At 48.0% G+C, this 27,771-nt stretch overlaps 1 protein-coding gene across 4 annotated transcripts in view; it reads right to left on the bottom strand.

The window, feature by feature from the left end:
• GRAP2 (GRB2 related adaptor protein 2) overlaps window positions 1-27,771 on the bottom strand; it is a 67,544-nt gene that overhangs the window by 6,324 nt on the left and 33,449 nt on the right. For 3 of the 4 annotated variants that reach the window (XM_047865407.1, XM_047865408.1, XM_047865409.1), the window contains 4 exons: window positions 13,778-13,869; window positions 6,576-6,667; window positions 3,828-3,947; window positions 260-428 (listed from right to left, as the gene is read on the bottom strand). In XM_047865407.1, the coding sequence (XP_047721363.1) occupies window positions 260-428; window positions 3,828-3,947; window positions 6,576-6,667; window positions 13,778-13,855 (459 nt within the window). In that variant the 5' untranslated portion in view covers window positions 13,856-13,869. Of the gene's footprint in view, window positions 1-259; window positions 429-3,827; window positions 3,948-6,575; window positions 6,668-13,777; window positions 13,870-27,771 lie in introns of those variants that run through there. The other variant, XM_047865410.1, reaches the window with a different exon arrangement.

Below are 27,771 nucleotides of genomic sequence, written 5' to 3'. Positions count from 1 at the left end.
TCACAACCATCCTGTGGGCTAGGTATCACCACCTTCTGGTTTTACGGATCAGTAAACTCAGGATTGGACAACTTTCCTAAGTCACATGGCTAGGAAGTGTTAAGACAGGGTTTAACTGAGATCTGACCTCCAGATCTGAGATTCTGTCTTCCAGAATACTCAGAGGACATGCCCATCAAATGCATTGCCTTGACGGGTCACATAGGACTCATGTTGCCTAAAATCTCCAGACTTGGGCTGATCGGGGTCTGAGGTGTACCTGATCCTCTCGGGTTCTATCCCTCAGAAAGATCTGCTTCTGTTTGGAGATGGAGGTCGTCCTGTAGTAGTCCACCAGCTTATTTAGAGATGGAAACTTCTCTGTCCACAGGAAGTAATTACCCTTGGTGTCTCTCATGACCTTGAAGTGCTGAACATCATCCTCATGCCTACAGATCAAGGAGAATCCACATTGTATATTACATCACGACAATGTCTCCACCCCCCAGGACTGACTGCCTCCAGGGATGCCGGAGTTCTGTTTGGGCAGGAAATGGAACCGCAAGTGCCTGCCCATCCAGTGGCAGGTGGGGCTGGCTCAGTTAAATTCTAAGGGGAGATTTGTGGGAGGGACCGCTCAGGACACAGGCTGCATTAGAAAGGATTTTTACATCAGCAGAAGATAATCTATTTTCTGACACTGGAGCCGACCTTTCATAAGAAAAAAATGTTTCCAGGGTGCCTGGGTGGCTCAGTTGGTTAAGTGTCTGACTTCTGCTCAGGTCATGATCTCACGGTTTGTGGGTTTGAGTCCTGCATCGGGCTCTCTGCTGTCAGCGCAGAGCCTGGAGCCTGCTTCAGATCCTCTGCCCCTCTCTCTCTCTCTCTGCCCTTCCCCAGCTCGCACACTCTCTCTCTCTCTCTCAAAAATAAATATTTTTTAAAAAGTTCTTTAAAAAAAAAAAGGAAAGAAAAAAATGTTCTGAGTGCTTTAATGACTACAAGGTTAAGGACTCTTTACAATGTTTGTTTGAAACGTGGCGATCCCTGAGTTCTGTACTATGCTAAGAACTCTGACAAGACTCAGAGGGGAGGGCTTTTCACCCCTGTGACCTTTCCATTATCAGAAATACTTTGAACCAGCTCCTTTAAGCCCATAAACTAGCTCTGGACAGTAAGAGACCACCTTGAGAAATGTGTCACAATCGGTTCTCTATATAAAGGCGATCTCTTGGTCTTGGTTTACGTTTTACATAAGTAAGGTTACAGAAGATTTTGAACTTTTAGGGGAGAAAAGTTATATAGCGATGTGGTGTTTTCATTGTAAAGGACCTCTGAGATTGGTTAGCCCTGTCTCCACGTTACAGATGAAGGAGGACGCTGGTTCAGAGAGATGGCGGGGGCTTGGCCAAGGCCACCGTGAGTGAGTGGCAGAGCTGAGGCAAGAACCTCGCTCTCTGATTCCAGTCTAGCGAATTGGGCCTGTCACACCGTGTGCACATGCTAACTTCTTTTAGATCGGCACCTTTTAGCACCAGCTGGAAATATTTGTACCAGGATTGAGGAAATTGGATTTTATTCATCTGGAAAGGGGGACCTTGGCCTTTACTAATAGCTCAATTAGTAACAGCTCAATTCCTCAGTGTTTCTCCATCACCAAGTCCTTCTCTTTTGGATGTCAAGTTTATTTGTCAAACAGACACACATTTATGTCTAAAAATAAACTAATGATACGAATTGCCTGATCCAACAGAAAGGTCACGAATTTAAAGAGAGTTGGAGAGTAAAGATACCTCGGAAGGTTAGCGCAGGTTTCTTAAGGATGGAATCAGTGGTCCATGTTCAGAGGGGACAGGAATTTTGACTGATCTTCAGTCTCCTCTTATGTGCTGGGCTCTGCTCAGAGCCAGGTGAGCCTGCGCAGTGACCTCTGCTGGACTGCTCTGGGGTAGAACTGACTTTGCAATCACTTCACGGCCTTCCCCCTGGAGGTGGCCCCTAACAGATGCTTTCTTCACTCTAACACCACACGGCTTAATTCATTAAGTCATTACTCCTCACATCTGTGCGTGGAGGAGGAAATATTCTTGTGATATAATTATTCATCTACCACCTCTTAGTCAAAGAAACAGAGAGAGAAACATTAAGCCTTGCTCTCTCATGAGCTGAGAGGACTGGATGTCAGACTTGCAGCTGGTCATGTGCGCCCATGGAGAGAGAGTGGCTGCACCAATGTGTCAAGTTCAGAGAGGGGCCGAGAAAAGGGTGTTACTCAGGGCTCCAGACTCTAAAACCTAGTGTTTCAGACCCTTAACAAATGCTAAGTGATAGGACTACAATTAGCTCTTAATTATCTTTGCATGACAGAAAGCAGATGTATGAATAAATGAAAATGATTTGCTTTGGAATATATTATGCCACATTTCTGCAAGAGATATAATCATGATTATGGCGATATTCACAAGGAGCTGCACTGGCAGAAGTCAAGGCTGACCGTTTTGGAGAATTCACCTTAGTGGAGGAAATATAAACCATGATTTCTAGCTGAAAAGCCACAGTCCACTTCATGCAAACCAAAGGCACCGAGAGATGCCCTTCAATGTAACCATTTCCGGGGTCCAGTCTGTAATCGGGGCCCTTAAGAAAGAGATTTGGTTGTAGGATTTATCAATAGAGCAAAATTGCATTAAAACCTGACAAATTTAGAATCTGTGATACATCAGTGTAGGCCTGAGCTAAAATTTACTACTGCCTAAGCTGTGAAAAAAAAAAAAAAGTTTTAGTTAAGGAAAATTAAGAGTTTAAGTAAGATTGCAAGGGCAAAGCTAATGAGACCAAGCTATTTTTGAGCACTTTAGAGGCATACGCGCATATGAATGGTTGACCCATTATTTGTAAGTCCTTCCTACCTATTCCTTAAAATATCCATTCTTTCTAAAGAGTAAAGTGGCCTCAGTTCATTACCTGAGATTGGATTTATGCGCTTAAAGCACTAAAGCTGTATGCCTTTCAAAGCGTATTGAACAATCTGAACCAACATTTCCTGTCAATGAACTTGACAGGCGGTCCCACCGCACACGTCTCCTCCTGCATGGAAATCAGTGTTAATTTATGCACTTTCACATGTGGCCACCACGCCTGATATGGGACTCGCGATTCCAGACAGGCTGACCACACGCAGTGTGCTCAGACTTGGGGTTTCTGAGTGTGGGGCTGTGTCATGTTTATGCCTGGACTGACTCACTTCCTCCCGGGCATGCACACGAGTGAGATTTTGCTGCTACCGTCCCTCACCCCAGCCCTCCTCGGCTCCCATCTGCTGCTGTCAGCTTGCTGCATTACAGTGTGTTGACGTGGCCCTTCCTTTTGTGCCACCACGTACAACCACCTCTGTCCCCTACAGCAGTGACTTGGGATTTTAATTGTCCTCGGAGCCTTCTTCCGACGTATATCAGTAGTTAAAGAAAAGGTTCAGATTTAAACCTCAAGACAGATGTGGACACCTGGGAATTCTCCCTTCCCTCTCCTGCCCCGCTTCCTTGCACAAATACTCATTGAACACCTACTGGGTGCAAGGCACTGTTAAAGGCACAAAGATGAAATAGAATAAAATCTTGTCCTTCCAGAAGCACTTGGGCTGGAAGGGGAAGCAGATGAACATCTACATAATTTGGCCACAAACCAGCGTACCGAAGAGTTATATACATGTGTCATCGGAAGGAAATGGACGGCATCCCAGTTGATAAGATGCCTGGGCCCCTTGGCCACCATGCTCCTGAGCAATAAATAGGTCACATTCAAGAGGTCACCTCACGGCCTTAGCAGTCTGGGTTGGGGGTGGCCAGTACCTGACGGAGATGGAGAAGTCCCCTGGGGAGCTCTGGCTGGCCCGGATGATGAAGAAACCAACCTCCTTGCCCATCAGTAAGTTCTCTGCCTGGTGTCGGGAGAGGCCTTCGTGAAACCATCTATTAGATGAGATAAAACCAGAGGATCTTGGTGAGTTGCCAGAGCGATGGAGGGGAAGGGGAGAAGAGATGAGCCAAAGGGACAGAGGCCGGGGACTCTGGTCAGTAGAGAGCAGAAAGAGGCCGAAGGGGGGGCCGGGGCCTCTAAAACCAAACACGTGCTCTAGGCGGTTTGCAGGCGAGGCAATTGAGTGTTCCCCTGACGCACCCCCTTTGTTCCTTCCCTCTCTCTCGCTTGGAAAACCTGAATCATGGAAATGTGCCACTGCACCAAAATGGGACAGTGTGGGAGTGACTCGCTGCGGGAAGCGGCCGCCTGCTGGCAGCTATGTGAGGGATGTCACTAGGAAAGAGCGCTGCAGGGACAGATGATGTGCCAGCAAGACAGGAGCCCCTTCAGGCGCTGGGGGACCGGAGCTGGGGAGCCGTGGGCTCTCCCCCAGGCTGAGAGCTCACTGGGCCCCCCTGAGAGCCCAGGGGCCCTCATGATCCGGGTGGCATGGAGCAAGGCTAGCAGCGACCAGAGAGCAGCGTCTACACAGCCAGCTCCGGGGCCCTCCCCCCAATCCAGGAAAATAATCTTTATGGTGGAAAAGAAGAAACAGGGGAGAAACTACACTTTCAGGGGAACAGTCAGGGTGGCAGGCAGCCTCTAAGTGTCGCGGCAGGCGGCAGAGCGCGTGTGAAGGCCAAGAGCTGCCATAGAGGCAAGGCAAACAGTAGCTGCAGCCTCAGGGCAGGTGGCCAGAAACCTCTCAACCACACAAGAGCGAAATGAGTGTTTGCGATCACTCAGCAGCCCTACGAGGGACTGGCCCCATTTCCTCAAGGCGGCTGCTCCATTGTTGCCCCTGGAAGGCTAGTATGTGCGTCCCCCTAAGGTGAATGTCCCACACTCTTTGGATTCCTTTGTGAGCAATTCTCTACGCTCTCTGGAATTTAGGAACCTAGACTCCAGACAGGAGCACCTTATTCCAGACCTGGTGCTGCAGGCGAAGTTTCTTTGGGCTCCGAGGGGCTGGAAGCAGAGGGTTTCTGGTGGTCACCTGCCTAGAGATCCTGCCAGGATATCTGTCGTGCTTTGCTGCAGGGCTGAACAAGGGACTGCCCGCGCCACAGCTTTTGCCTTGTGCAGGAAATGTAATGGGGCCGGTCAGAGGAATGGGCCACGCTCCTCAGCAGCCATACCTCAATGGAAATATTTTGGAAGAGGCAGCCAGCAGTTAGGAGATCGTTTAGAAAGTACACACTTATCCTCTGATGGGGGTTTGACACGTGACTTCAAGACTTGCAAAAAACGTCCACACGCTATAAGTTAAACGAGTGGGCAGGGGTACGTTATTACGCATCATTCCAAAGCTATTCACTTGTTCATTCAACAGCTTTTATCAAATATCTACTATGCGCTGACCTGCTTCTGGGCACTTGGGATACAGTGGTGAGCAAGGTGGACAAGAACTCTTGCTGCCACAGAACTTATGTTCTACCATGCTGAGACAGTGGACCCAGTTGTTCACTGTGACCTTGATAAAAAGGTTTCAGTAGGAGGAGAGAAGTTAGAGATAAGAGTGCACACAATTCTTTTGAAGAAGGGGAGTGGTAGCTGGAAGGGGACTTGGGATCAAGAATGTTTTTTTGGTTTTTTTTTTCGTTAGACGGGAGACATTGCAGCATCTCTGTGGATGGGAGTGACCCAGCAGAGAGGAAGAGAGAATTGATGTGAGACAGAGAGAGAGGGGAGAGTTTCTGCCAGAGGCACAGACGATTCTTCCCAAATGGCTGCAGGAAAGGCAGTGTCCCAGTAAGTTGCAGGAGGTGGGTGGATGCAGTGAGTCAGGTGGGGGGATGGGCAAGAGGGGCTTTTCCGGTGGCTAGATCGTCCCAGTGACCCTGACCCTGAGTCAACAGTGCCGTGGGGGAGGGGCTGGAGGCTTAAGGAGCGAGAAGGCGTGAGGGGGTCATTGAGGAGATTACAGGGCAACATCAAGCGCTGAGGTCAGTGGTCATTCTGTCGGTTCAGTGGTCAGTCCTGGTTCACAGGGTCGCCCACACCGCTTGGGGTTTCTAACAGACCTCTGCTCTTTGGGCTAGACTGTGACTCGCGGACCAGATTAGATTTCTATCTAACTTTTGTGGTCAATTCTTGAGACAAACGAGACCCAATCTCAATTTTTCTGTTTCCTCCTTAGGAAGGGAATTTCCTCTTCCCCCCACTCTGATTGTTCTCACTGGTTTGAGCACGGTTTAGGGAAGGCAGGGAGCTGTGTGGGGTCCCTAGTGAGGGTGGAAGAGGTTGGGAGAAAAGACTCGCTCTGAAGAGGCAGCTTCTGACACGGGTGGCCAACAGCGCCCCCGGTGGAATTTGTGGAAACCCTGTGATTGCGGTTATAGATGAGTTTAGCTTATAAACCTAAAATAGGCGATACATGCACATGGTATAAAATTCAAAAGGGAATGCAGTGAAATGCAAATCTCCCTCCCACCCTGGCCTTCAGCTTTGTGATTCCCTCTCCAGAGGCAACCGGTTTTGACAGTGTCTTGGGTATGGATGGATAATTTTAGTGACTGCTGAAAAAGTAAGGGGAGTGTGAGTGGGTAGGCCCGTGTCAGCAGGCTGGAAATACTTACTCAGGAAACTGGATGTCTATAAAATTCTTGGGCACATATCCTTCTTGGCTCCCAAGCTCCGCCTTGAACCACTCCTCTTGGTTACTTAAGATCTACATGGAAGAGAAGGAAGGAAGGACAAAGATTGTAGGGAGGACGCCAAGAGGCAGAAGAAAGGGGCTGCGGGGCAAAGAACACCCTTTTGGATTTAGAGGGAAATAAGCCAGAGAGACAACACAGGTGCTCCAGTGGGAGAGCAACAGGTTTGTCTCTAGAGTTTGGCTTCCTTGACCCCGAGCTAATTTCTGTCCCCTAGTGCCATCCACACATGGGACGCCACCATGGCGTGACCTCCCAGACTCAGCATTCAGGGGCCTCTCTGCAATCCTTTCTCTTTATATGTTGGAAACTCATGTGTCCCAGATCTCAGCATCTGAAGTTCCTCATGTGAGCAGGTGTTGGGAAGGCAAGAGCGGCCACTCCATGGTTTTTTTCTTCTCTGCTAGGTAACCAGGAACCTTTTAAAAATTTAATTTGTTCCTTTTTTTCTTTTTTCAACAAGCAAATTAAAACTTAAACATCCAGTGGGGCCAGCTTTGAAAACAGTAACTCTCTGTGTTCACACTCCATGTGCTTCACAAACAATTTGGACGTAACTCAACATGTCTGGGATGCCTTTTCTAAACTTGCTTTTAGAGCCAGATCACAAGCAAAACCAGAAGTTCGGTCTCATTACTGTATGGTCCTTCTTTGACTGTGACCCCAAATGCTATCACTTCCCTTGATTACTCATATGACTCACCACTCGGCTCTATGTGGCTTCTGGTTATTTCAGAAAATAGTAGTTTCGCTATTAAAAGACAAATATTTGCCCCCATCCCCCACTGAGAATGTTTCTAAAGCGGGCGGCATGGACTTGAACAATAATGAAGGCGGCAGAGCAAAAAAATGAAAAGAAGCTTAACGGTGTCATTGAACCACTGAATTAGCCACGCTGGAGCCCTCCTGCTTCGGGACTTTGTACGAGAAGTAATAAATTTGCATTATTGTTTAAGCCGCATTTAAGTTTCTGTTTCTTGTAGCTGAAGACTCCGTAACAGATAGACATGCTACACTAAAGGAGAAAGCAGAAGGTGGGCAGGAAAGACTGCCTGGAGGAGAGGCCCTGGGGTTGCCCAGGCAACGGAAGGAGTTACCCAGGCAAAGTCAGACGGTGCAGGAACTTCTGGGATGAGAGGAAGTGAGGTGCATTCTGGGAATGAAAGGCTTCCGTCCCGAGGGAGGTTAGATTGTGGCCCTAGGGGCCGAGGGGATACCAGAGGTACAGGCCCTTGTAGCCCATGTTGGAAAGTCTGGGCTTCCATCTTGAAATTTATGGGGAACCACTAAAGGATTCTGAGCAGGGACATAACACAGCCAGAATTAGAGCCAAGAAAGAGCCCTGCGTCAGAAAGTGAAGACGGATTGGGCAGGGGAAAGTCTGGGAAGGGAGTGCAGCCATCCTGGGAAGGGAAGAGGTATTTTAGAGGAACCTGGAAGCAAAGTGTGCGGGATTTCGTGACTGTTCTTGGAACCAAGGGAGAAGTGGACTCTGGGAGGGCTCCGGATTTCGCCCTTGGGAGACCGAGTGGGTGGTGATGGCTTTGCTAATACATGAGGAGAAGCAGGTCTGAGGCAAAACCCGTGGGCTTCAGATTGCATGTGGGTGCATGTGGGTGAATCCAAGCTGCCCCCTGAGTCTGAGGAGAAAAGCTCAGTGAGCCGTTGGAGATGTGTGTCTGGGCTGGGCAGAGAGGTCGGGGCTGGCATTGGGGATTTCAGAGTCGTCCTACGGCAGGTGGAGTTGAAGTCTCGGTCCCATGGGTTTCTCTGTCCCAGAGAGGAGCAGAGATGAAGACAGCGAAGTAACTGATACTTCGAATATCACCCCCGGGGTGGAAGAAAGGGGCCGGCCCTCCGCGTTTGGAATTGAGAAGGCTTGGTTTCCAGCTTGGCCCTGTCACTCGCTGTGTGACTTTCCACAGGTCAATTAGCCATCTGATAAATGGGGACAGTGACAACCAGCTAGCATCTCCCGAGCTGATGTGAGGATCAGATGAGCTCTGGTACCTCGGAGTCCTTCAGAAAGTGCATACTGAAAGGGGCACCTGGGTGGCTCAGTGGGTTAAGCGTCTGACCTCGGCTCAGGTCGTGATCTCATGATCTCGTGGTTCATGGGTTCGAGCCCTGCAGCAGACTCTGCTGACAGCTCAGAGCCTGGAGCCTGCTTCAGATTCTGTGTCTCCCTCTCTCTCTGCCCCTCCCTCCCTCTGTCTCTCTCTTTCTCAAAAGTAAATAAACATTAAAAATTTTTTAAAACACAATTCTGCAAAATGTGGTATTCTTGGGAGGGAGACCTCCAGCTCCGAAGGACATAGTAGGGTTTATAAGTTCTTTAAAGCGTTATATGTGTATGTTTTGAATTTAATCACCTGTTCTGAAGAAATAAAAGTGTGTCTCATATTTGAGTTCTAGAATTGCTGAGGACAGAAAACTTTATAGTTTCTATCATTAAATATGACTGCTGGTATCACTAAGGACTCATGGGTATGTGTATGCCGGGAGGGGGCGGAGTGGGGGGAGCAGAAAAATCTAGGTCAAAAAAAGCACTTGGAAACCCGGCACCGGTGCCCGGGATTCACACAGAGAACACAAGGACATTTCACTCCATGCCTTCACCCCTCAACGTATGGCTTTGGAGTTCCTTTCTCCCATCACATGGGAGTGCGATGTTTGGGCTGGGTAGCACATGTCAAATACGAAGGTGAGCGGGGATAAGGTAAAAGAGGCCATGTGGAAATTGGCTCATCACGGTAAGAACCAACTATGTACTTTGTTCTCTGACCTGAAACCAGCTGTAATTTTAGTCATTGTGGCTCACACCCATCTACCTCCTGTAGCAACTGAAAGATTATCCCACGATGGCGGCCATTTCTCCCCACCACCTGGTGCTCCGTCTGCCTAAGATCGTGTTCCCAGAGAGGTGAATTTACAGGCTTTTTATGGCGTATAGAAGGCAAGGTTTTAAAAGAATCTCATTTTCTGCAAAGAGGAGTGTTTGGGGGGAGGTGGTTTCCTTCTGCCGTTGTTGGCCCAGGGCCCCATACTTCCTGTTCTTCTCATCTCTCTGTCTGTTCGGTTCCCCCTATCTCTTGTCCCCATCATGAAAACTCGAGCAAGGGGTTCAGCCTGAACACACGAGGTTTTACACTTCACTTTACTGTATGTTAATTCGTATAATGTTGCCTACGAGAATAATTTTCTGGGTTACATGGCCTGAGAATAAGTTAGACGTGGGAAGAGGACAAAATGTACAGTTGGGAGAATTTTAAAATTGGATGGAATTATAGCTCTTAGAGGCATAGCAGAAATCTGAAGTATTGCCGTTAATTACATAGGATTAACTCTTCATGCTTTCAGGTCACTGTTTTAGTAGGAAGAAACAGGGTTGAGTTAGACACAGTACAGAAGCAGGTGGAAATGGACTGGGTTTTTTTTTTTTTTTTTTTTTTTTTTTAAACAGCGGCAGATTTAAGAGGGAAAATGTTAAGTCTGGGGCCGCACAGAGCTGCAGGTCCAAGGGGTTGAGGCATGAACATAAAATTATCTGACTCCTAATATTTCCGTCACAGGAGAAGCTGGATCGAGCCATTCGGCCAGAGTTCCCCGTCCATCATCTTGTTCATCGTCCTTTGATCGGCATCTAGTGAGCACCTGCTGTTTGCGCTTAGGTGCTGGGAATACAGAGATGAAGAAGCTGAGGCCTGTGTCCTGGGGAACTCACAGTCTAGAGGGGGTTAGCTGGTGGTGAGCTCGCCAGACATTGTTTGTACCTTTTAGTGAAAAAGTCTGTTTAGTCTTTTAGCACGAAAAGTCTAGGATGAAAGTGCATCCCAGGAGTAAATTGCTGGGGCGGTCAAGAGCTGCTTTGGAAAGCAATTGCAAGATCTTGGGGCTTTTTACCCATCTCTGGAGCGGAGGGGCAGATGTTGCAGTCATACATAGAGACCCACGGGCAGGGCTACTGACCGCCATGATAGAGACATGCTGTGGGGTTCGGCCAACAATCCCCTCTCCACTTTTCTTTCCATCAGCACAGCTGCAAGGGACAGGATTTGAAAAGGACAGGTTTGCCCTTCTGATGGAACTCTACACGAGCGTGCAGAAATGCAATTTAACAATTCATGCAATTTGCGCTGAGCACCTATTTGGGGCTGTGACTTGCGTGGGGGGCGCTGCTGGGAAGACACAAAGATGAACCGGCTTGGCTCTGCTCTCAGGGAGCTCCTAGATGGAGGAAACCACCACTCATTCATTCATCAAATATTAGGGAGGGTCACCTTTCTGCTGTTTTGGACACTGAGGCAGACCTGGCCCCTGCCCTCACAGAGCTTTGGCGAGTGGAATAGCCAACACATGCACGGGCGGTCAGGATCCCACAGGGTAAGGGCAGTGATGGGAGGTGGGTGTAGTGTTCGTAAGAGCACAGGGGTTTGGCTGCTCATAAATAACCGTCTCGGGAGGTGGGGAGATCAGCAGCACCTTGAATGACGTGTGTTGCCATGCCGTGGAAGAGCTAAAGAGGGAGTGACTCATTTTGCTGGGGCCATAGGGGGTGTGGAGGATTAGTGAGGGTTCCGAGGCAGAGGTAGTCAAATATGGCTGTGGAGGAGAAAGGCATTTGGAGTACGGGGAGAGTGCGAGAAACTCGGTGTATATATTGCAGCGTGACCTAGGCATTACATACACAAGGGTGTGTGTATGTGCGCGTGCGTGTATGTATGTGTGCGTGCGTGTATGTATGTGTGCGTGTTCACGGACGAGAGCTTGGGGAGGTTGGGGAGCGGGTTGGGGCCAGGTGGCTTAACTTTCTATCAACTGGTAATGGGGAACCGCTGAATGTTTTTGAGCAAGGAGGTGATCTGACCTGATTTTTTTCCCAGAAAGATCCTCCGAAGACTAGTACGTAGAATGATTGAAGGAGTAAGAGACAGGAGGTGATGAAGTCAGTCAAGGGGCTGTGGCGATGGTCTGAACGGTGGCAGGAATGGGCAATACTGGAATACGCAACCATTCACGGAACATCCACTTTGAGGCGGGGCCATTACCTCTAATCCTTCCCCAAACCCTGCAAAATAGTTACGGTCCCCGCTTGCAGATGAAGGACAGTGAAGCTCAGAGGGGCAGGGGACTGATCCAGGGCCATACAGCTAGTCAGCTGGGATTCAAACTCCCAACTTCTCTGGCTCTAAACTCCTGCTCCTTTTTACTTCACCAGACTCCTCTCTCGTGAGGCGGGGGATTGCTTGAGAGATCTCAAGAAGAATATTCAGGACAGAGTAATGTTGAGGAGCAAGGCAGAGCTCCAGTCAGATGCAGAAGAGAGACAGCTAACGGTGTCACCTACAGGCGCTATAGTAGTGTCATGCTATGATACATTAAGGAGATCACGGGTGGACTTGAAGGGAGTGTTGAGGGTAAGAGGCAGTTTCCAGAAAGTTCCAGCAGACTCAGTGGGAGGTGAGGAAGTAGAGGCACCAGCACAGGGAACTCTTCCTGGTGTTGGGAGCCAAGGAGAAGAAAGAAATCAGGAGGTGGACTGAGAAGCAGAGTTGAGGAACGTTTTTTTCTTTCTGCTTTTCTGAGGAATAGGAAACTCTTGAGCAAGATATTGGGTTCTGTTCGCAATGGGCGATGAGGGGTGGGAGTTGGCCCGTTGGCCTCTTTTGAGCGAGGACCCTGTATAGCGGTTGATAATCACATGGTCACAATATCCCAGAGAGAAGGGAGGGACTGCTCACCGTGTGGCAGATGTCTCTGTGACCTTGGTAAGATCCCACAGAAGTGAAGGTCGCCTCTCCCTGGGTGGGCGGCCCAGGTGACGTTTTGACCTTGAGAAGCTCCAGCATTGAAGGCACACCCTTCACAGCTATCTTACTAGAGCTTGCAAGGTGAGAGCGGTTAGAAGGACGAATACTGGGGGTGTTCAAGTCCCAAACCAAGTGACTTTCTGAGTCACCCCGTCACGTACTGACAAGGCTCTCACTACGGCAAATATACTTCTTAGGGGCGAGACTGGTGGCCTCAGTGTTGCTGTGCAGGCTGAGAAGGCCCATGTCGGCTGCTGAGGAGCAGGAATCAGGATTTCTGAGGGTGCTCTGTGGCCAGGCCGGTGGCGGGGTGGGCATTAGCATCACAGACTCCCCAGATGGCCTGCAGAAGGGCTTCTGCTTTTGCTCAAAATCGGGGTTAAAATGTGAAGCCTGCAAGTGTGATGCATGGAATGTGGAAGTCCAAGGCCACTTTGTCTCTGCACGTAGCCACAACAACTCGAGTGTGGGTGTTAGGCAGGTTTGAAGGCGTCCCCGAGCGGCCGGGGTGTGCATGGCCTCCATTGGCCCACGTCTGTTCCAGTCATCTTTTCCCGGCTGTCTCCAGCCTGCACCCTCGGTTGAGTTTTGGCGACACTGAACCTCACAGTGCTCACTGAAGCCACAAGGGCTTGCTTACATCTGAGCTTCCGGTAAACGTCCAGCCACGTTCCCTGCATTCCCCGGCCACAGGTGTTGCTGCAGCTTCCTGCCCCCCCATCTCTCGAGTGGGATCCCTTGTTCCCTCACCTGTGCTCCCTGAGCACTTAGACGAGAACATCTGTAAGAGCCCTTTGGATGGATTTCTTTCCCTCTCCAGACCACAAGTATCACAGGACAAGGATGGTGACTTATTTCCATCGTGTACCCTGGTAACTGGCACCCGGGAGCTCAGAAGGAACCCTTTTGATTGAGGTGAATTTCTCTTTTTTGAAAGAAACCACATGCAGTTCTGAAGAAACAAAGGCATGGGGGGAGCACCTGGATGGCTCAGTGGGTTAAGCATCTGACTCTTGATTTCGGCTCAGGTCACGATCTCACATTTTGTGAGTTTGAGCCCCACATCCGGCTCTGCACTGTCAGTGTGGAGCCTGCTTGGGATTCTCTCTCTCTCTCTCTCTCTCTCTCTCTCTCTCTCTCTCCTTTTCTCTCTGCCCCTCATCCACTCGTTCTCTCTCTCTCTCTCTCCCTCAAAATAAATAAATAAACTTAAAAAAGAAAAGAAACAAAGCCATGGGTTGTTCGATGAACACAGTGACCAGACCAGAGTAACCCAAACTCCCCCGCGGCTCCCCGGGGCCCCACGTCACCTACCTTCAGAACATCTCCGGTGTGAAAGCTCAGCTCATCCTCGCCGGAGGCGGTGAAGTCAAACTTGGCAATGGCTTCCATGTTGTGATGTGAAGCTGGAAGAGAGGTAATGTGTTTATTGTGCCTTTCTGTCCAGGGAAGGGCTCAGAGCAGCGGGCACCTAGCAGTCTTAGCAGGTGGTAGGCGCTTGGCCGAAGGTCTCCGGGCCTGAGAGGAAGACCCAGGTTCACAGGGAGGGCTTTTGTTTTTGTGGACTTGCTGCGGGAGGGAGCCTGTGGGATCTGCTTCCCATCGTTCCCTGAATCCCCAAGCTCCAGGAGCGGGAAATGAAGGCCAGCAGCACCTTTCCCCTTTCGCCTCCCTTTGCCTGCCGGGCCTGTCACCATCTCTGGGGCATCTCTGCTTCTGGTTGATAAGGATTGAAGATTCACTATCATCTCTAACTTGGGGCCCGAGGGGCTGGAAAGACTGTTCTGTAAACATCGTCCTGAGGCTGTCCCTTGGCAGCTATATCTAACCGGGCGGTGTTAATTAGACAGATGCCATTTTCTCTTTTACATCTGAATCATTTAAGAGAATTAGGCGGCATCGGCCAGTGGGGAACTTAGCATCCTTCCACATGGCTTGAGAGTGGAAAACATTCTGGCTTTAGAGTCAGGGGACTCGATTAGTCAGATTCCTTATTGCATTATTATAGTGTAAGCCAAGCACATTTTGAAAGATACCATTATAATACCTCTGAATTGAGTTAAAATGCCCCCACCCCCAGTAATACGCAAGGCCTGTGTAAAATAAGAAAGTTAGCCTACAAATGAAATACAGTTGTTGTTGTTTTAGGAGACGGGGGATGTCATAGAGCAGAGTCCTGGTTTTGTTGGTGAATAGCTGTATGTTCTTGTGTAATAACTAAACCTCTTGGAGTCTCAGTTTCCTTATCTGTAAAGTGGAGATCATAAGATTCAACTTATAAGGATGTGAGATTAAATTCAACAATAGACGCGGGGTGCCTGGGTGGCTCAGTCGATTAAGCGTCCGACTTCGTCTCAGGTCATGATCTCACAGTTCATGAGTTTGAGCCCCACATCGGGCTCTGTGCAGACAGCTCGGAGCCTGGAGCCTACTTCTGATTCTGTGTCTCCCTCTCTCTCTGCCTCTCCCCCGTTCGCACTCTCTCTCTGTCAAAAATATTTATTTTTGATGAAAATAATTTGATGAAAAAAATTTTTAAAAAATTAAACAATAGACGCAAAATGTTGCACGAGATAAAACTAGGTAGTCTTTCTGTCTTTAAAATAATTGTATTTGAATGAATTTATCCTCAGCAAGGGAGCCTAGCCAAAAAGAGCTCAAAAACAGAAAAGACAGAAGAGTTTTCTCCTGATTTCTCCCATCTTTTATGAACTTTCCTCTTTGGAATTTGATGCCTATTCTCCAAGACCTGCAGGTCCTTTGTTTCTGTGCTAAGACAGTTCGCTGTTGGGACAGTCTTGGAAGCTGTTGTTTGGCATTTGCGTTTGTCAGAATGTGCCAAAGTCTGAACCCCTTTACGTCAGTGAACTCACACCTAATGACTTTCAGTGACCAGTAAACCAGGACCACAATCACCCTCTCTGTGGGAATTTCCACCCAAGTGACAAGATTTAGGTGACTAAGGAAGGTGGCTGCCCGGTGGGGAGGGTGCGGCACGCAGAGATCAGGGGATTAAAGCCACTGCCACAGTGATGGCAGCCAAGTGACCCGTTTCTCTGACTTTCCACATTTGTTTGGTCTTCCAAAGGTAATTTGTAGAGATGACGATTACCCATCTGAAAGATAGCTATTGGGCAAAAAAATATTTCAGGAGCCCAAGCAAAATGTCATAGTTAACTGTGTGCCAAAATTTATCCCCCCCCCCCAACAAAGATATATACTTTTTGTATCCTTTCTTCAGGATCTGTCCATCTAAGGCAAATTAAAATTGTGACCTAGGATGGCCCACTCAACAGGAAGGAGTATTCTGCCCTCCTTAGTGAGTGCTAAATGCTTTTGCTGATTTGCTTCACCCCTTGGCTTTAACATGAAAAGCCTCCCCTAATTAAGGCCTTGCTTTGAGTTTGCAGGGAGATGTGGTGTCTGTGGGTCACCCTCATGGTATTGACACAGATACTGGTCACCTCAGGAGATCAAGTGTCAGGTGAATGGTCCTGAAATCTAAGATCCCATTTCTATGCAAATTTACCTTAATAAGCAGGATGGAGACAAGGGGAGGGCAAATGCTAAACATATTAGAAAGTCACATAAATTAGGGATGCAAAAAATATCCAAGGCATGCTCTAGATATGACCTTGAGCTTGGGAAGATCTTTCCTATGTTACATGGAACTCGGATCCGGCCTGGGCGCTTGGACCAAGCTGGCCGTGCGTAACTTCCGTGAGGAGGTGAGGCAGCATTGCTCCTGAAGCACCAGGTCTCTCTCTGCCTTCCCCCCGGGGCGCATAACAGAACTCCCCAGCTTATAATATTAATCCTGGCTCTGAAAACCCAATGAAACCAGGCCCACTTTTAATGAGATCACTTTGAAAAAATTTGTTTGCGTCTCATTTCCATTTGTGAAATGAAATCTGTTCAGATGCTCTTTGGTAGGAGGGAGACGTTCAGGGGGGCCTGTGGGAGTGTTCTAGTCTCGTTGAAATCACGGCATTTTGCAATTTCTCCCCTTGCATTTACTGCTCCCTGCTTCCCTAATAGCAGGGCCACCCCCCCAGGGCTTGGGCTTCTGTTTGGTCATAAAAATGCATGGAAATTTATATCCCATTTGTCTGTACCCATTAGTATTAACTTCGAAAACTTTTGAATTACCACCAGGGAAGAAGAACACTGAACTACCATATTTTGCTCAGTGTTTGTCCATTTGTTTTATAGTCAGTACCTTCCATGATGCATCGATTGATGCTGGCCACCTCAGGAATTCAAGAACGCAATGGAGCCTTCTAGCTACTGTGTGCAGTTACCGTGCTCCTGACCTCAGGGGGAGATGAAGAGAGAGACATCTCTTTAAAGAACCTCACAGACAGATTAAATGTGCGTTTCCTTCCAGCGCTGAGCTTCAGAAATGGCTGCAAAGCTACCTGCTGGAGAATGTGAACTTGAGGTGACAGTTTCCGGAGGCAGTCAAGCCACCTCCATCAGCATCCCCCACCCACCGCAAGCCCGTTGACGACGCCGTTTGCCCAGGATTCCTGCCTCAGAGCCATGCAGGGCTCCTGCCCTTAATGCTGGCTCTGTCTCTCACCCTCCCTCTGTGTCTCTCTCACTTTGTCCCTTTATGGATTGCACACAATATCCATTAGCAGCCCCGCGACACAGATCTACGCCATTTGGCGGCACAGGACTTCCCCACGCATGATTTTCTCTGCCCTTGCATTTCCATTTAGGCTTCTTTTACCACCAAAACACCCGAAAAACATTCAGGCTTAGATACCAGGAATGTATGTCCACTTCTTAGATAGAGTCACCACAGAGGATGAAAACAAAAGCCACAAGACGGCTCTTTAAAAGAGCCGCCCTGTGAAATCCAGATTAATTGGATGTGTTCAGAAACACGTAGTTACTGTCGAGATGGTACCAGGCAAGAAACTTCTTGAAAGATTTCAGCTCCTCCTAAGTTGGCTATGAATAGCCGCGGCTTCCGTTTTATGCATCTCTTGAAAAGAGCAATTGCATAACACCGCAAAGCTGCTGGAAGATTCAGGCTCAGGACCCGAAGAAAGAAGGAACTGGGTCCTATACTGAACTGGCAACACCACTTCCTATTTTGTTGGGGGAGAGCTCTAATTTAAATATGATATGACTTGCACTTGTAATTCAGTTAAGCTAATGTGTTCTTTTTTTTTTTTTAAGAGAGAAACATTGCTCCTTATAAATATTGTGATTTTTATTAATTTGCATCTTGTGTATGAAATGAAGCGATAGAATAGTGATGAGTTTACATGTGAGGACTTTAACTGCAGTTACCAAGAGGAGGTTGGCTAAAAACGTAAAATTCTCCCGGCGGGTTAATTTCACATAATGCAGAGACTTGGAACCCACGGCATTTCTTCCATTTGTCAGGCAAAGCCCCTCTTGGAGACCATGAGAAGGTAACGCAGAATGCTTACCCTCCCCGCTGAATTGGCAAGGTCAGCTCCATTACTTTTCAGCAGTAAGAAACCTTACACTCCCAGGAAAAAAAAAAAAAAAGATTATAGCTAAGCCTCACGGTACACAATAGATATGTTCTCGGAAAGTTATTAGGAATAGAGTATTTGTAAGTGGAATCATATTAGCATGCATTATAGAGGCTCACTCTATAAAGCAACCCCATGGTGAATCCCTTTACAAAATGAAAAGGAAAATTTGTTATGCAAATAACTGCTTTTACCTTATCTGTTTTAAATGCTGGGTTTTCATGTGTTGAGTCTTAAAACAGAGCACACCTGTAGATCCTTCCGACACCTCCCACCGGTGGGTTAAATGTTAGTTTCCCCTCTTCTTAAGTCCCAGAACGCTTTTTACAAGCCTCTCCTATTGATATGTAACATTTCACCTTGGAGTATAGAGTAGGAGTCGGCAAACCTTTTCTGGAAGGACCAGAGAGTAAATATTTTGGGCTCTGCGGCCCATACAGTCTCTGCCACAACCACTCAGTCGTGCAGTTGTAGCCCCGAAGGCAGCCTGAGAGAACGGTAAGGAATGGGTGTAGCTGGGTTCCAATAACACTTCGAACACCGAAGCTTGAATTTCATATACTTTTTACATGCCACAAAGTATTCTTCTTCTCCTGATTTTTTTCTCCCAACCATTTACGAATGTGAAAACCATCTTGGCTCATGGGCAAACACATGTGATGGGTGGAATTTGGCCTACTGGCTATACGTTGTGGACCCCGGGTACAGGTGTTTATATGTATATCCTACTTCCCCTAATAGTTTGTAAACTTCTGGAGGGGAAGAGTTGTAGCTTAGTGGACGGAGTGTGGGCTTAGGAGTAGATGGGCCTGGATTTAAATCCGAGAGGTGTCACTCACTTTCCCAGCGTCCTGCTTATCCATTAGCCAGGAGTAACCACATTGACTCCAGAGGGGTGTTAATGCGTATAAAGACGCCGGCACACAGTAGGCGTTCAATAAATGGTAGGAGTGGTTGCTGTCATTTATCCTCAGATTCCCTACCGTATCGAACCGGTGCTTAGTAGGCACCTGGGAAACGCTGAGTGAATGAAAACGCGATCAGCAACCTGCCCTCAGAATTATAACTGTAATTGATTTCCTCGGGGAAGGGGCAGCAGACAGAGGACCCATTTACAAGGATCAATTAATTTTCCACTCGGAGGTGCCCTGACTTCTTGGCAAACTCAGCCGGAGATAATAAAACATACTCCCACACTAGAGGTCTGATTTATTTAATCCAATAGAGGGCAATGGTGCACCCCAAACCGTGGATTCCATCCCGTAAATTTTTTTTTTTTTTCCATCTTGAGTGCCCGCAGTCTTTATCTAGGCAGGTTTGGTGATTGTCCTCATTGTCTCCTGTGTGTTTTAAGGCGTGTAAACTTTAACATTTCAACGAGTCTCAAGCCCCTACAGCACATGAGTTACTTTGCCGGGAAAGAGCTAGAAGCCATCTGCAATTACTCGCTCTCTGACACTTAAATTCCCTGAGTTTCCTGGAAAGGTGTTTCTGCTCCTCTCAGAGTGACTAGACCCTCACTCCCACTTTTGAGTCTAGGTTATTGATTCGTGTTGAAACCCCTACGGTGTGTTTTTCTTTCATCTGAACTCTAGAGCTGTGGTTGGAGCCTTTTTGCCTTAGTTGCCTTTTCTTGGGCGTTAGATGTCGGACCAGGACGCTGAGAAAGGTCATAGATGGCCCTTCCTGAAAATGTGTAGGCTTAGGAGGGACAACGACCTTAGGATTCACCTGCTGGCTATTGCTTAAATATTCTCCTAGGGACCCAAATCCATCTCTTTTGGAGAAGAAAGTGAGAAAAAGGAAAGAAAAAGGCTGAGCCTGGCCAAGAGATCAAGGGCTGGCCTTTCCTCATTTGGGGCTTTCAAATGACAGTTGTGCTCTATTCTAAACGAGCGGAATCCCTGCTTACAGAATACCTCTTAATCAGCTGGCCATGTTGAAAATGTTAGCCTTCTCGCTGAAGGTCCAACAAGGCATGCGTATTTCTTTACTGTGCCTGCTCTTGAATTACTTCTAACTCATCTTCTGGAGCCTTTAAAATAGAAACCCTCAAATCCTATTCTAGTGAGATCCTCCTTCTGGTTTCTCTGGAGATTCGGATCTGTGGCCACGTGTAGAGGCTAAGTGGGAGTTGAGGCAGCACCAAGCTTGCAGATAGATAGCCATGTACTTGGGAATGGCCGTCAGGGGCCTCTGCTTTCAAGGATTTACAACCAACAGCTCCCATGCTTCTCTAGACCTCCCCAGCCAGGGACGCAGGACCATTCCTCTTTAGGTTCAGGATCTCAGGGGAATAAACAGCCTTCTCTGGAGGACCTGGCCTGTTTCCACAGGTGTTCTCTCTAAGGGACATAAACATTTCAGACTTTATGGCAACCAGAGTAAGCAAAGACAAGTGAAATATACCCCACTAAACCATTTCTGGCTAGTTGGCTGAGATTTTAGTACTAAGAGCCTCCATTTTAAATGATTTTGCACACATGAGACGTTCTTATTTTCCTCTTGTCCCTAGGTGACTCATTATTTCCCCCTCCAAAGCCCTAGGAAGGCACAAATCCCCCTGCATGACCGGCAGGGAGCTAGAGGGGACCTCCACGGCCCGTCCGAGAACATTAATTCCTCGGTGGTTGATCTGCTGACGCAAGTCTTGAAGACACAAGGAAGTGGCTCAGGAAGAACCCCCAGGGTGTGCTCCGTCTTCCCTGCAGGTGTGTTTCCTACGTGACAACCATCCTCTGGCTGTTTCACCTCGGCTGGAAGCAGCCACAGGGCTGTCTCCGATGACAGGTAACTCACGGGCAGCGGGTCCTGGAGCGAGAGATGAGACGTGGGCGGGAGAGGTGTACCGTTCTCTCCTCCCCGTCTGGGACAGCAGTCTGTTACCCCTCGGCGAGGCTGGCTTCACCCACCCTGACCTTGGGATGCTCTCTCTACCAGTGCACCTCCTGTAGACCCTCTGCCAACCTCTTAGGGTCTCAATCCACCCTTTGGCCTTGCCTTGAGATGGCTCCCAATTTTCCATGGGAAATATTTTCCCATGGGAACCATCTCCTCAGCTTGTTTTTAGCTTTGGGAGCCAAATAAATATATTTCAAAGACGTGCAGACAAACCTGACACAACTGGAGAGTCCCTCTAAATCCCTTATATCCTTATTTAATCAAATTGCTGTTCTGTAGGTCCCTGCCTGTCACTGTGGATTAGGGAGATTTCACTGGTCTCAAGGATGTTTTCCTCCTTTTTAATTAGCTCCTCTTTTCCTGCTTAAGGTTTTTTTTTGTTTTTTTTTTTTTTTTGGTTTTGGGTGGGGAGGGATGGCAAGGGGAAGGGAGGAGAAGGTGGAGACAAATCAGGAGAGTGTCCCTGTGCATGTCCCCTCCCCTCCCCTGCCCCTCCCAGTGGCGCCAAGACAAGTGACGCCCAGGACAAAGAGTCATTTGCTCTTCCTTCTGGTTATTTATTAGCCTACTCTTCTGTAATCCACACCAGTCTGGCCTATCAAACTTAACTTTCTTTTCTTTTTTAAGATTTTATTTTTAAGCAATCTCTCCATCCAGTGGAAGGCTTGAACTCACAATCCCGAGATCAAGAATTGCGCGCTCCGACCGACGGAGCCAGCCGGGTGCCCCTCTTATTTATTTATTTATTTATTTATTTTCCAAGTTCAAAGCACGTTACGTAAAATTTCACTCGTCCTCCCCCTTTTTGTAAGAAAAAATCCTTTTCTTTAAGCGTAATGTCTACGTTCTATCAAACTCAAGCAAATCCTATTCTCTTTTTCCTAACTTGCCATTCTCTGCAAGGCAAGATTGCCAGCAACAGTGGCGAGGCACAGACCTGGCTGTCAGAGAGAGACCTGGTTTCAGATCTGTTTGGCTGCTTCCTTGCTCGCTGGGAAAACTTACCACCCCCCCTCAGGTTCTGCATCAAGAATTCAGATAATAATCCTCATTCCCAGTGTCGCCAGGGATAGGCTCATCCTTGGCATTCGATAGTTCAGTGTCTCTTTCTCCCATCATTTCGCATCTCACCTATCTACTTCCCTTTCTTTTTTTTATTAAAAATTTTTTAAGGTTTTTTTATTTTTCAGAGACAGAGAGGCAGAGCGTGAGTGGGGGAGGGGCAGAGAGAGAGGGAGACACAGAATCCGAAACAGGCTCCAGGCTCTGAGCTGTCAGCGCAGAGCCCGACGTGGGGCTCGAACTCACAGATGGTGAGATCATGACCTGAGCTCAACCGACTGAGCCACCCAGGCGCCCCTCTACTTCCCTTTCTTGTAAACAGTCTCCAAATCGTTTTTAGAAATCCACCAAGCCTATACCACTGTCCGGCTTCTTAAATCTCCATTTTTGTTCACTTAACCCCAGGTGAGCGCTAGCTTCTCTCTACTCCCTATGGAGTCCCGGCTGCAGCAACAGCAGAAGGTACGACACAACGTCCTGTAATCAAGACAATCCTGTAAGTAAAGAGACAGCCCAAACCAAAGGGCAGTGGCGAAACGGAAGGCTGAGAAACAGAAGACCGATTTGGCTTCTAAACTTTGCCCTCTGCCCGGAGCTCAGTGACTGTACTGCTATCTGTAAAGGAAGCCCCAGGACAGCCACGCAGGGAGCTCACACAGACCATGCCTCACCCAAGTCCAGAGACCAGAACCGGCTGAGACTAAGTTCCACGCATCCATATGGTCTACCATGGGCCAAGGGCCTCACCTGCACTTTGCTACATTAATATGATTGTGATCGTTATTCCTAGCGCTACCCGACCGCCACTCCCGTTTCATAGCTGGGAAACGGAGGGCGGCGATTACCGTGCAAGTCTGCTGGCTGGCGAGGCTGTGCTCGCTTTCCTTCACCGCGGTGCCTCTGCCGGTCCTAGCAAACGTGGAAAGTCCTGCACTAGTTCAGGGTAATTACCAACGAGCTCAGGGCCCCCCAGACCTTCCTGGGTGGCTGTCCTTCAGCCAAGAAATTGATGGGAGCAATTCTCACACACCCGCAAAATTCAAGCTCGGTATTTCTGCCGCCTCCCGAGGCTGAGCTATCACTTGCTGTTTCCTTGTTTTATCCTGATTGTTCCCTAAAGCAATAACAATTGTCTACAGAAACACCATGAATCCCGCTGGCAAAGTCCAAACAAGAATGGAGCATGAAAGATACCTGCCCCCCAGAATCAGAAATTATTCCACGAGCCCTACAAGAAGGGCGGGGGGGGGGGGTGGTGGTGGATGTGAGTGGAGGGCAGCGAAGAGACAGACAGACCTTTTACAAATCCCCAGGCTTCTCCTTTCTCCCCAACTCCCCCTTCACTTCCTAATTTCTATTCACATCATGATTTCTCTTCAAACGTATCACCGGCATTTTATGGTGCCTTCATGTTCTCTTTTCCTTCCCTTCCCGTCTGTTCACTTCATGTTTGTGTTTATTGATTTGGGCTCTGAACGCTTGGCTCATTTGTCATATATTTGAAAACCTCCGTCTTCTGGCCCTGTCGTCGCCACGGTTGCAACTTTGCTCCCAAATGCTATCAGCCCGCGCTCAGCACCCTCTCTCCTTTCCCTCAGTCTGCATTTAGTGCTACCTTAATTCTTAGTTGGGCAAAGCACAAAAGCAGAGTCGATGACTGTGTGGTCACAAGTGCTTTAATCTTCTTGTCACTTTTACTTATATTCCCAAGCCCCTATTTATTATTGGAATACGGGTCATTTTTTAATTCGCTGGCCTCAAAGCTTGCAAAAGTGGACATTAACCCGTATAACAGGTTACTTTGCTTCATTTGATAAGTCTATCCCTCAAAAGTTGGAGGTAACTACATTTCTACATACCCAGTCGCCCCATAAAGGCACTAAAAAGCTGTCAGTAGGAGGGATGCTAATGCGCCTCACTTCCATCCGATGAATAGTTACCAATTATTCTTATCTTTTTTGGAAATGTAGGTCATAATTTGAGTTTGCTTGAACTGAGGAACGCCTGTATTTGCTTTGCTTCAAGTAGTCTCTTTCTTTTTAACTGCTAGTTTTGATGCCCTAAACCTCAGATTCTCAAAGTTGGACGTGACCCGGTCTCTCTCGAATTTATTGAGATGACAGAGAATGGGCAGAGGGGAGGTTGAATTGGAAACAGTGTGGTGCATTGGTTATATTGGAGCAAATGTCTCGCTGTAATTTTCATTTTGAATCCTTCCCTAAGGAGAAAAAAAAAACAAAACAAAAGGAATGTATAAAGAGGACTCTCACAAGTCTCAAAATCTTGTGACTGTCCCTGGGTCCTCCACCACCCTCCGGGTGACTGGGCTCAGGCTCCTCGCTCTTCCGGTCATTTCCTTCAGGTAACACCACCGTCTGTCAGTGCTCTTCTCAAAATGCGTTACATAGGTTTGAGCCCAGTATTTAAGGAAATGGTCTCAGGCCGGCTGAGCGGAAGGACACGTTTGATCCCTGCAGCCGCACGACAGAGCTTTAACCACGCGTGACACTGCCGGCCGTCGGGGTTCCACAGCAAACCAGGAGGACAAAAGCACCAGGGTCCCCCAGCGTGAAGAGGGGCCACACCAGGCCTCTCCACTTGTGATTCTGCGAGAGGCTTTTGGGAGCCAAAACGTGAGGTTCAAACGTCGTCTTTTTGGCTTAGATCTTGTTTGGGGCCTCGCCACTGGCCAGGTCTTCAGTCCATCGCCATTGTCTGGGCACGGATTTATATTCCCCCACTCTGGCTTCTCTCCCGACTCTTTCCGTACAAGCAAGCTTAATGCCTTTGTGGCCTCTACTCTGTAATAAACGGAACACAGGCTTTGGAGTCAAGAACAGCTGGGCGAGGGTCCTGCTCCTTCCTCCACCAGCTGTGTGATCGCAGGCAAACTGGTGATCTCCGAGCTCAATTTCTTCCTGAATGACTCCCTCCAGGTTGACACGGACGTATTCATCGACGCACTCTGAGGATTGACTCCGTACCATTCTCCATGGTTTTCTTCATTCTGTTCCCTGCGAGCTCATGAAAAGTGCACCCCAATGCCTTCCTGAGATCAAACTGGGACACGTCGGTGGCCCTTTCGTTACGTGGTGCTCTAATAACCTTATAGGAAAGAACGTAAACCAGAGCAGGGTCAGCTTCTCTTTCAGGCCCATACTCAGGGAAATGCAACGTGGAAGAAATTTGTCTTTTTCACTCACTTTCCCTCTTTTGTGTTTTCTGTTCCCCACTCCTTGTCCATTTTCCTAGCCTGTTGAATTTCCTTTTATGTCTTTTCTTTTTTTTTTAATGTGTATTTACTTATTTTGAGAGAGAGAGAGAGAGAGAGAGAGAGAGCACTCACGCAAGTCGGGGAGGGGGGCAGAGGGAGAGAGAGACAATCTCAAGCGGGCTCCCTGCTCTGCTCAGAGCCCAATGCGGGGCTCCACCCGCGACAGTGAGATCGTGACCTGAGCTGAAGTCAAGAGTTGGACTCAACCGACAGAGCCACCCAGGCATCCCCTTTTTATGTCTTTTAATTAGGCTGCTGTCTACCATGCCCCCATTCACCCTCTCCCCCATTTTAGGTCTTCAGCAATCTCTTCCCCATCCCACGGGGATCTAAGTCCAAATGGACTTCAGAATACCACACACCCATGCACACATGCCTTAGGAAATGGCTTCTCATTATTCTCCAAGCACTCCCTCTCCATCCTCACCTCTGCAGCGGTCTTCCTTCCGTCACCCGACTCAGGTTGCTATGTACCGTTGTGCAGGTTGTTTACTGCACAAGGGCCTGTGGCTCAGCCTGCCGTGGGGGCTAAAATCCAACCGGCGCTCTTCTATCAAACTTTGAGGCCTGATGTGGGGCTGCGTCTGCCCAAAGTTAGGGGCACACTTTTCCAACGTAAACAAAGGCATCGGGTCTAACTGCAACTGTTCCTTCTGAACCTGACTCGGGGTCTGCCCTTGTCATACCCTATGCTCTTCTCCTCTCTTGTTCTTCTGGGGGACTCGGCGTATTTACCCCTTGCTTGGTGCTGCCGCCACATTCAGTGAGGTGGGCAAGCACCTGGCCTTTTGGAGTTTGGCTACCAGAATTCGAGTCCTGGCTGTCCCACCAGCTATCTGGGTGATCCTGAGAAAGTTGTTTAATCTCTCTGGGTCTCCGTTTTCTCATCTTTAGAACAGGAGTGATAATAATACCTGCCTTCTAGTGTTCTAGTGAAGATATTTGAATACTTGAAATGCCACCCAAAGCACTTAGAATGGTGCCTGGCACATAGGAGGCACTCTGTGCTTGCTAGCTCCCGCTACTTTGTGCATATTCCAAAATAGCTAACAATGACTGAGACGGGCTGTGGCTCACGGAAAGTAGGAGTGAGGAAATGTGGCCCTCACTAAGTAGGGTCGCTAGATAAAATACAGAATGCCTGGTTCCATTTGAATTTCAGACAAATATTCTAGTGTAAGTATATCCCAAATGTTTACCTTCTCCACAAGAATCTCAAAGTGGTAGATGGTGCCTTGTTAAGATTAATGGCAAGCAATCATTTGACCTTTCCACCCTGTCCTGTCCATTCTCTCTGCTGCCCTTCACATCACACAACGCTTGCCCTGTTAGGTCTCTGACATAAAAACTGGGGAGCGGGCCGATCTGTGGCATGAGACCCGCCATCTTGGAATGGAGCCTTTAGGTGTTCCTGTGAACGTTATGGTTGGCATGTAGAAGCATATATTCTCTCATTCGTATATGCAGGGAGCCACAAAATGTCATACTTCCCACTTTCTCTGCCTTTCGTGTGTTATTTGCCACTTTCAATGTTGTGTGGGCCAAAAAGCACGCTCCTCCTGTTATGCGTTCTGAAATACTATGTGTTTTGATAAGTGGGTTTTATAGATTGGAATTTCAGTTTCTGTAAGTGAATTTTCTTGTAATCCATATTTGTGTTAAAGCAGGAATCCTCTAAGCCTTCTTACGTATTCAGATACTTCTCTTGTGATTATTCTGGCATTTCACATCGTTATTCTCAAATTCACTATCTGCTCTCTCGTATCTATAACTTGTCAAATTTTTCCACGCTTGGCATTTGCACCACAGTAAAAAAAACCTCCTGGGCACCGGCCCCAGTGAATTATTAGTAGTCCTGTCACATAGTCACCAGGTTGACATTTACTTATATTATCTGTGTCTCTAGTCCCGATGACAAATAATCCTTGAATTGGTTGCTGATACATCATCCTTTTTTTATTATTATTATTTTTAAATATGATTTGTGCTTTTCTAGAGCTTTGCCTCTTCCTGGCCACGGTAGAGGAAGCTACTGAACCCCCAGTGGTACCAAATGGGGTTCTGTTCCCCTCCTGATCTTCTCTTTTTTATTCTCTTTTATTTCTAATCCTCCATTACTGACTACTTGTCCAGACCCTTTTCTCTGCTAACTCTGTCTGCATGGCCGAGGAGTGGTGATTTCTCCTCAGTCTGGTCTTCAGGTTTTCTGCTGCTTGACCTCACCGGGCTCTCACTCTCCTTACCTCTCTCGGGACTATCTCCTATGCTTTATGCATTCGCTCAGCAGACATCTACTGGGCCGCACTTTGTGCCAGTCATTGTGCTCCGTGGGGATCCAGAGTGGATTAGAGAGCGGTCCTAGACTTTAGCGGGCTCCCGGTCTTGATGGAAAGACACACAAGTTGACCAAGCAAGTGAGATCAGTTAAGCCAAATCTCAAGTGGTTGAGGAGCCCAGAGGAGAGTTCCTAACCCCCCTGGGAAGGGTACAGGTGCAGGAGAGACAAGGGGGAGCTTCCCGAGTGAGATGACAAATAAACTGAGCCTTGCAGACAG

The sequence above is a fragment of the Prionailurus viverrinus genome, chromosome B4, assembly GCF_022837055.1.
Source record: "Prionailurus viverrinus isolate Anna chromosome B4, UM_Priviv_1.0, whole genome shotgun sequence".
Taxonomy (NCBI): domain Eukaryota; kingdom Metazoa; phylum Chordata; class Mammalia; order Carnivora; family Felidae; genus Prionailurus; species Prionailurus viverrinus.
This window is presented reverse-complemented; position numbering and strand designations above follow the sequence as displayed.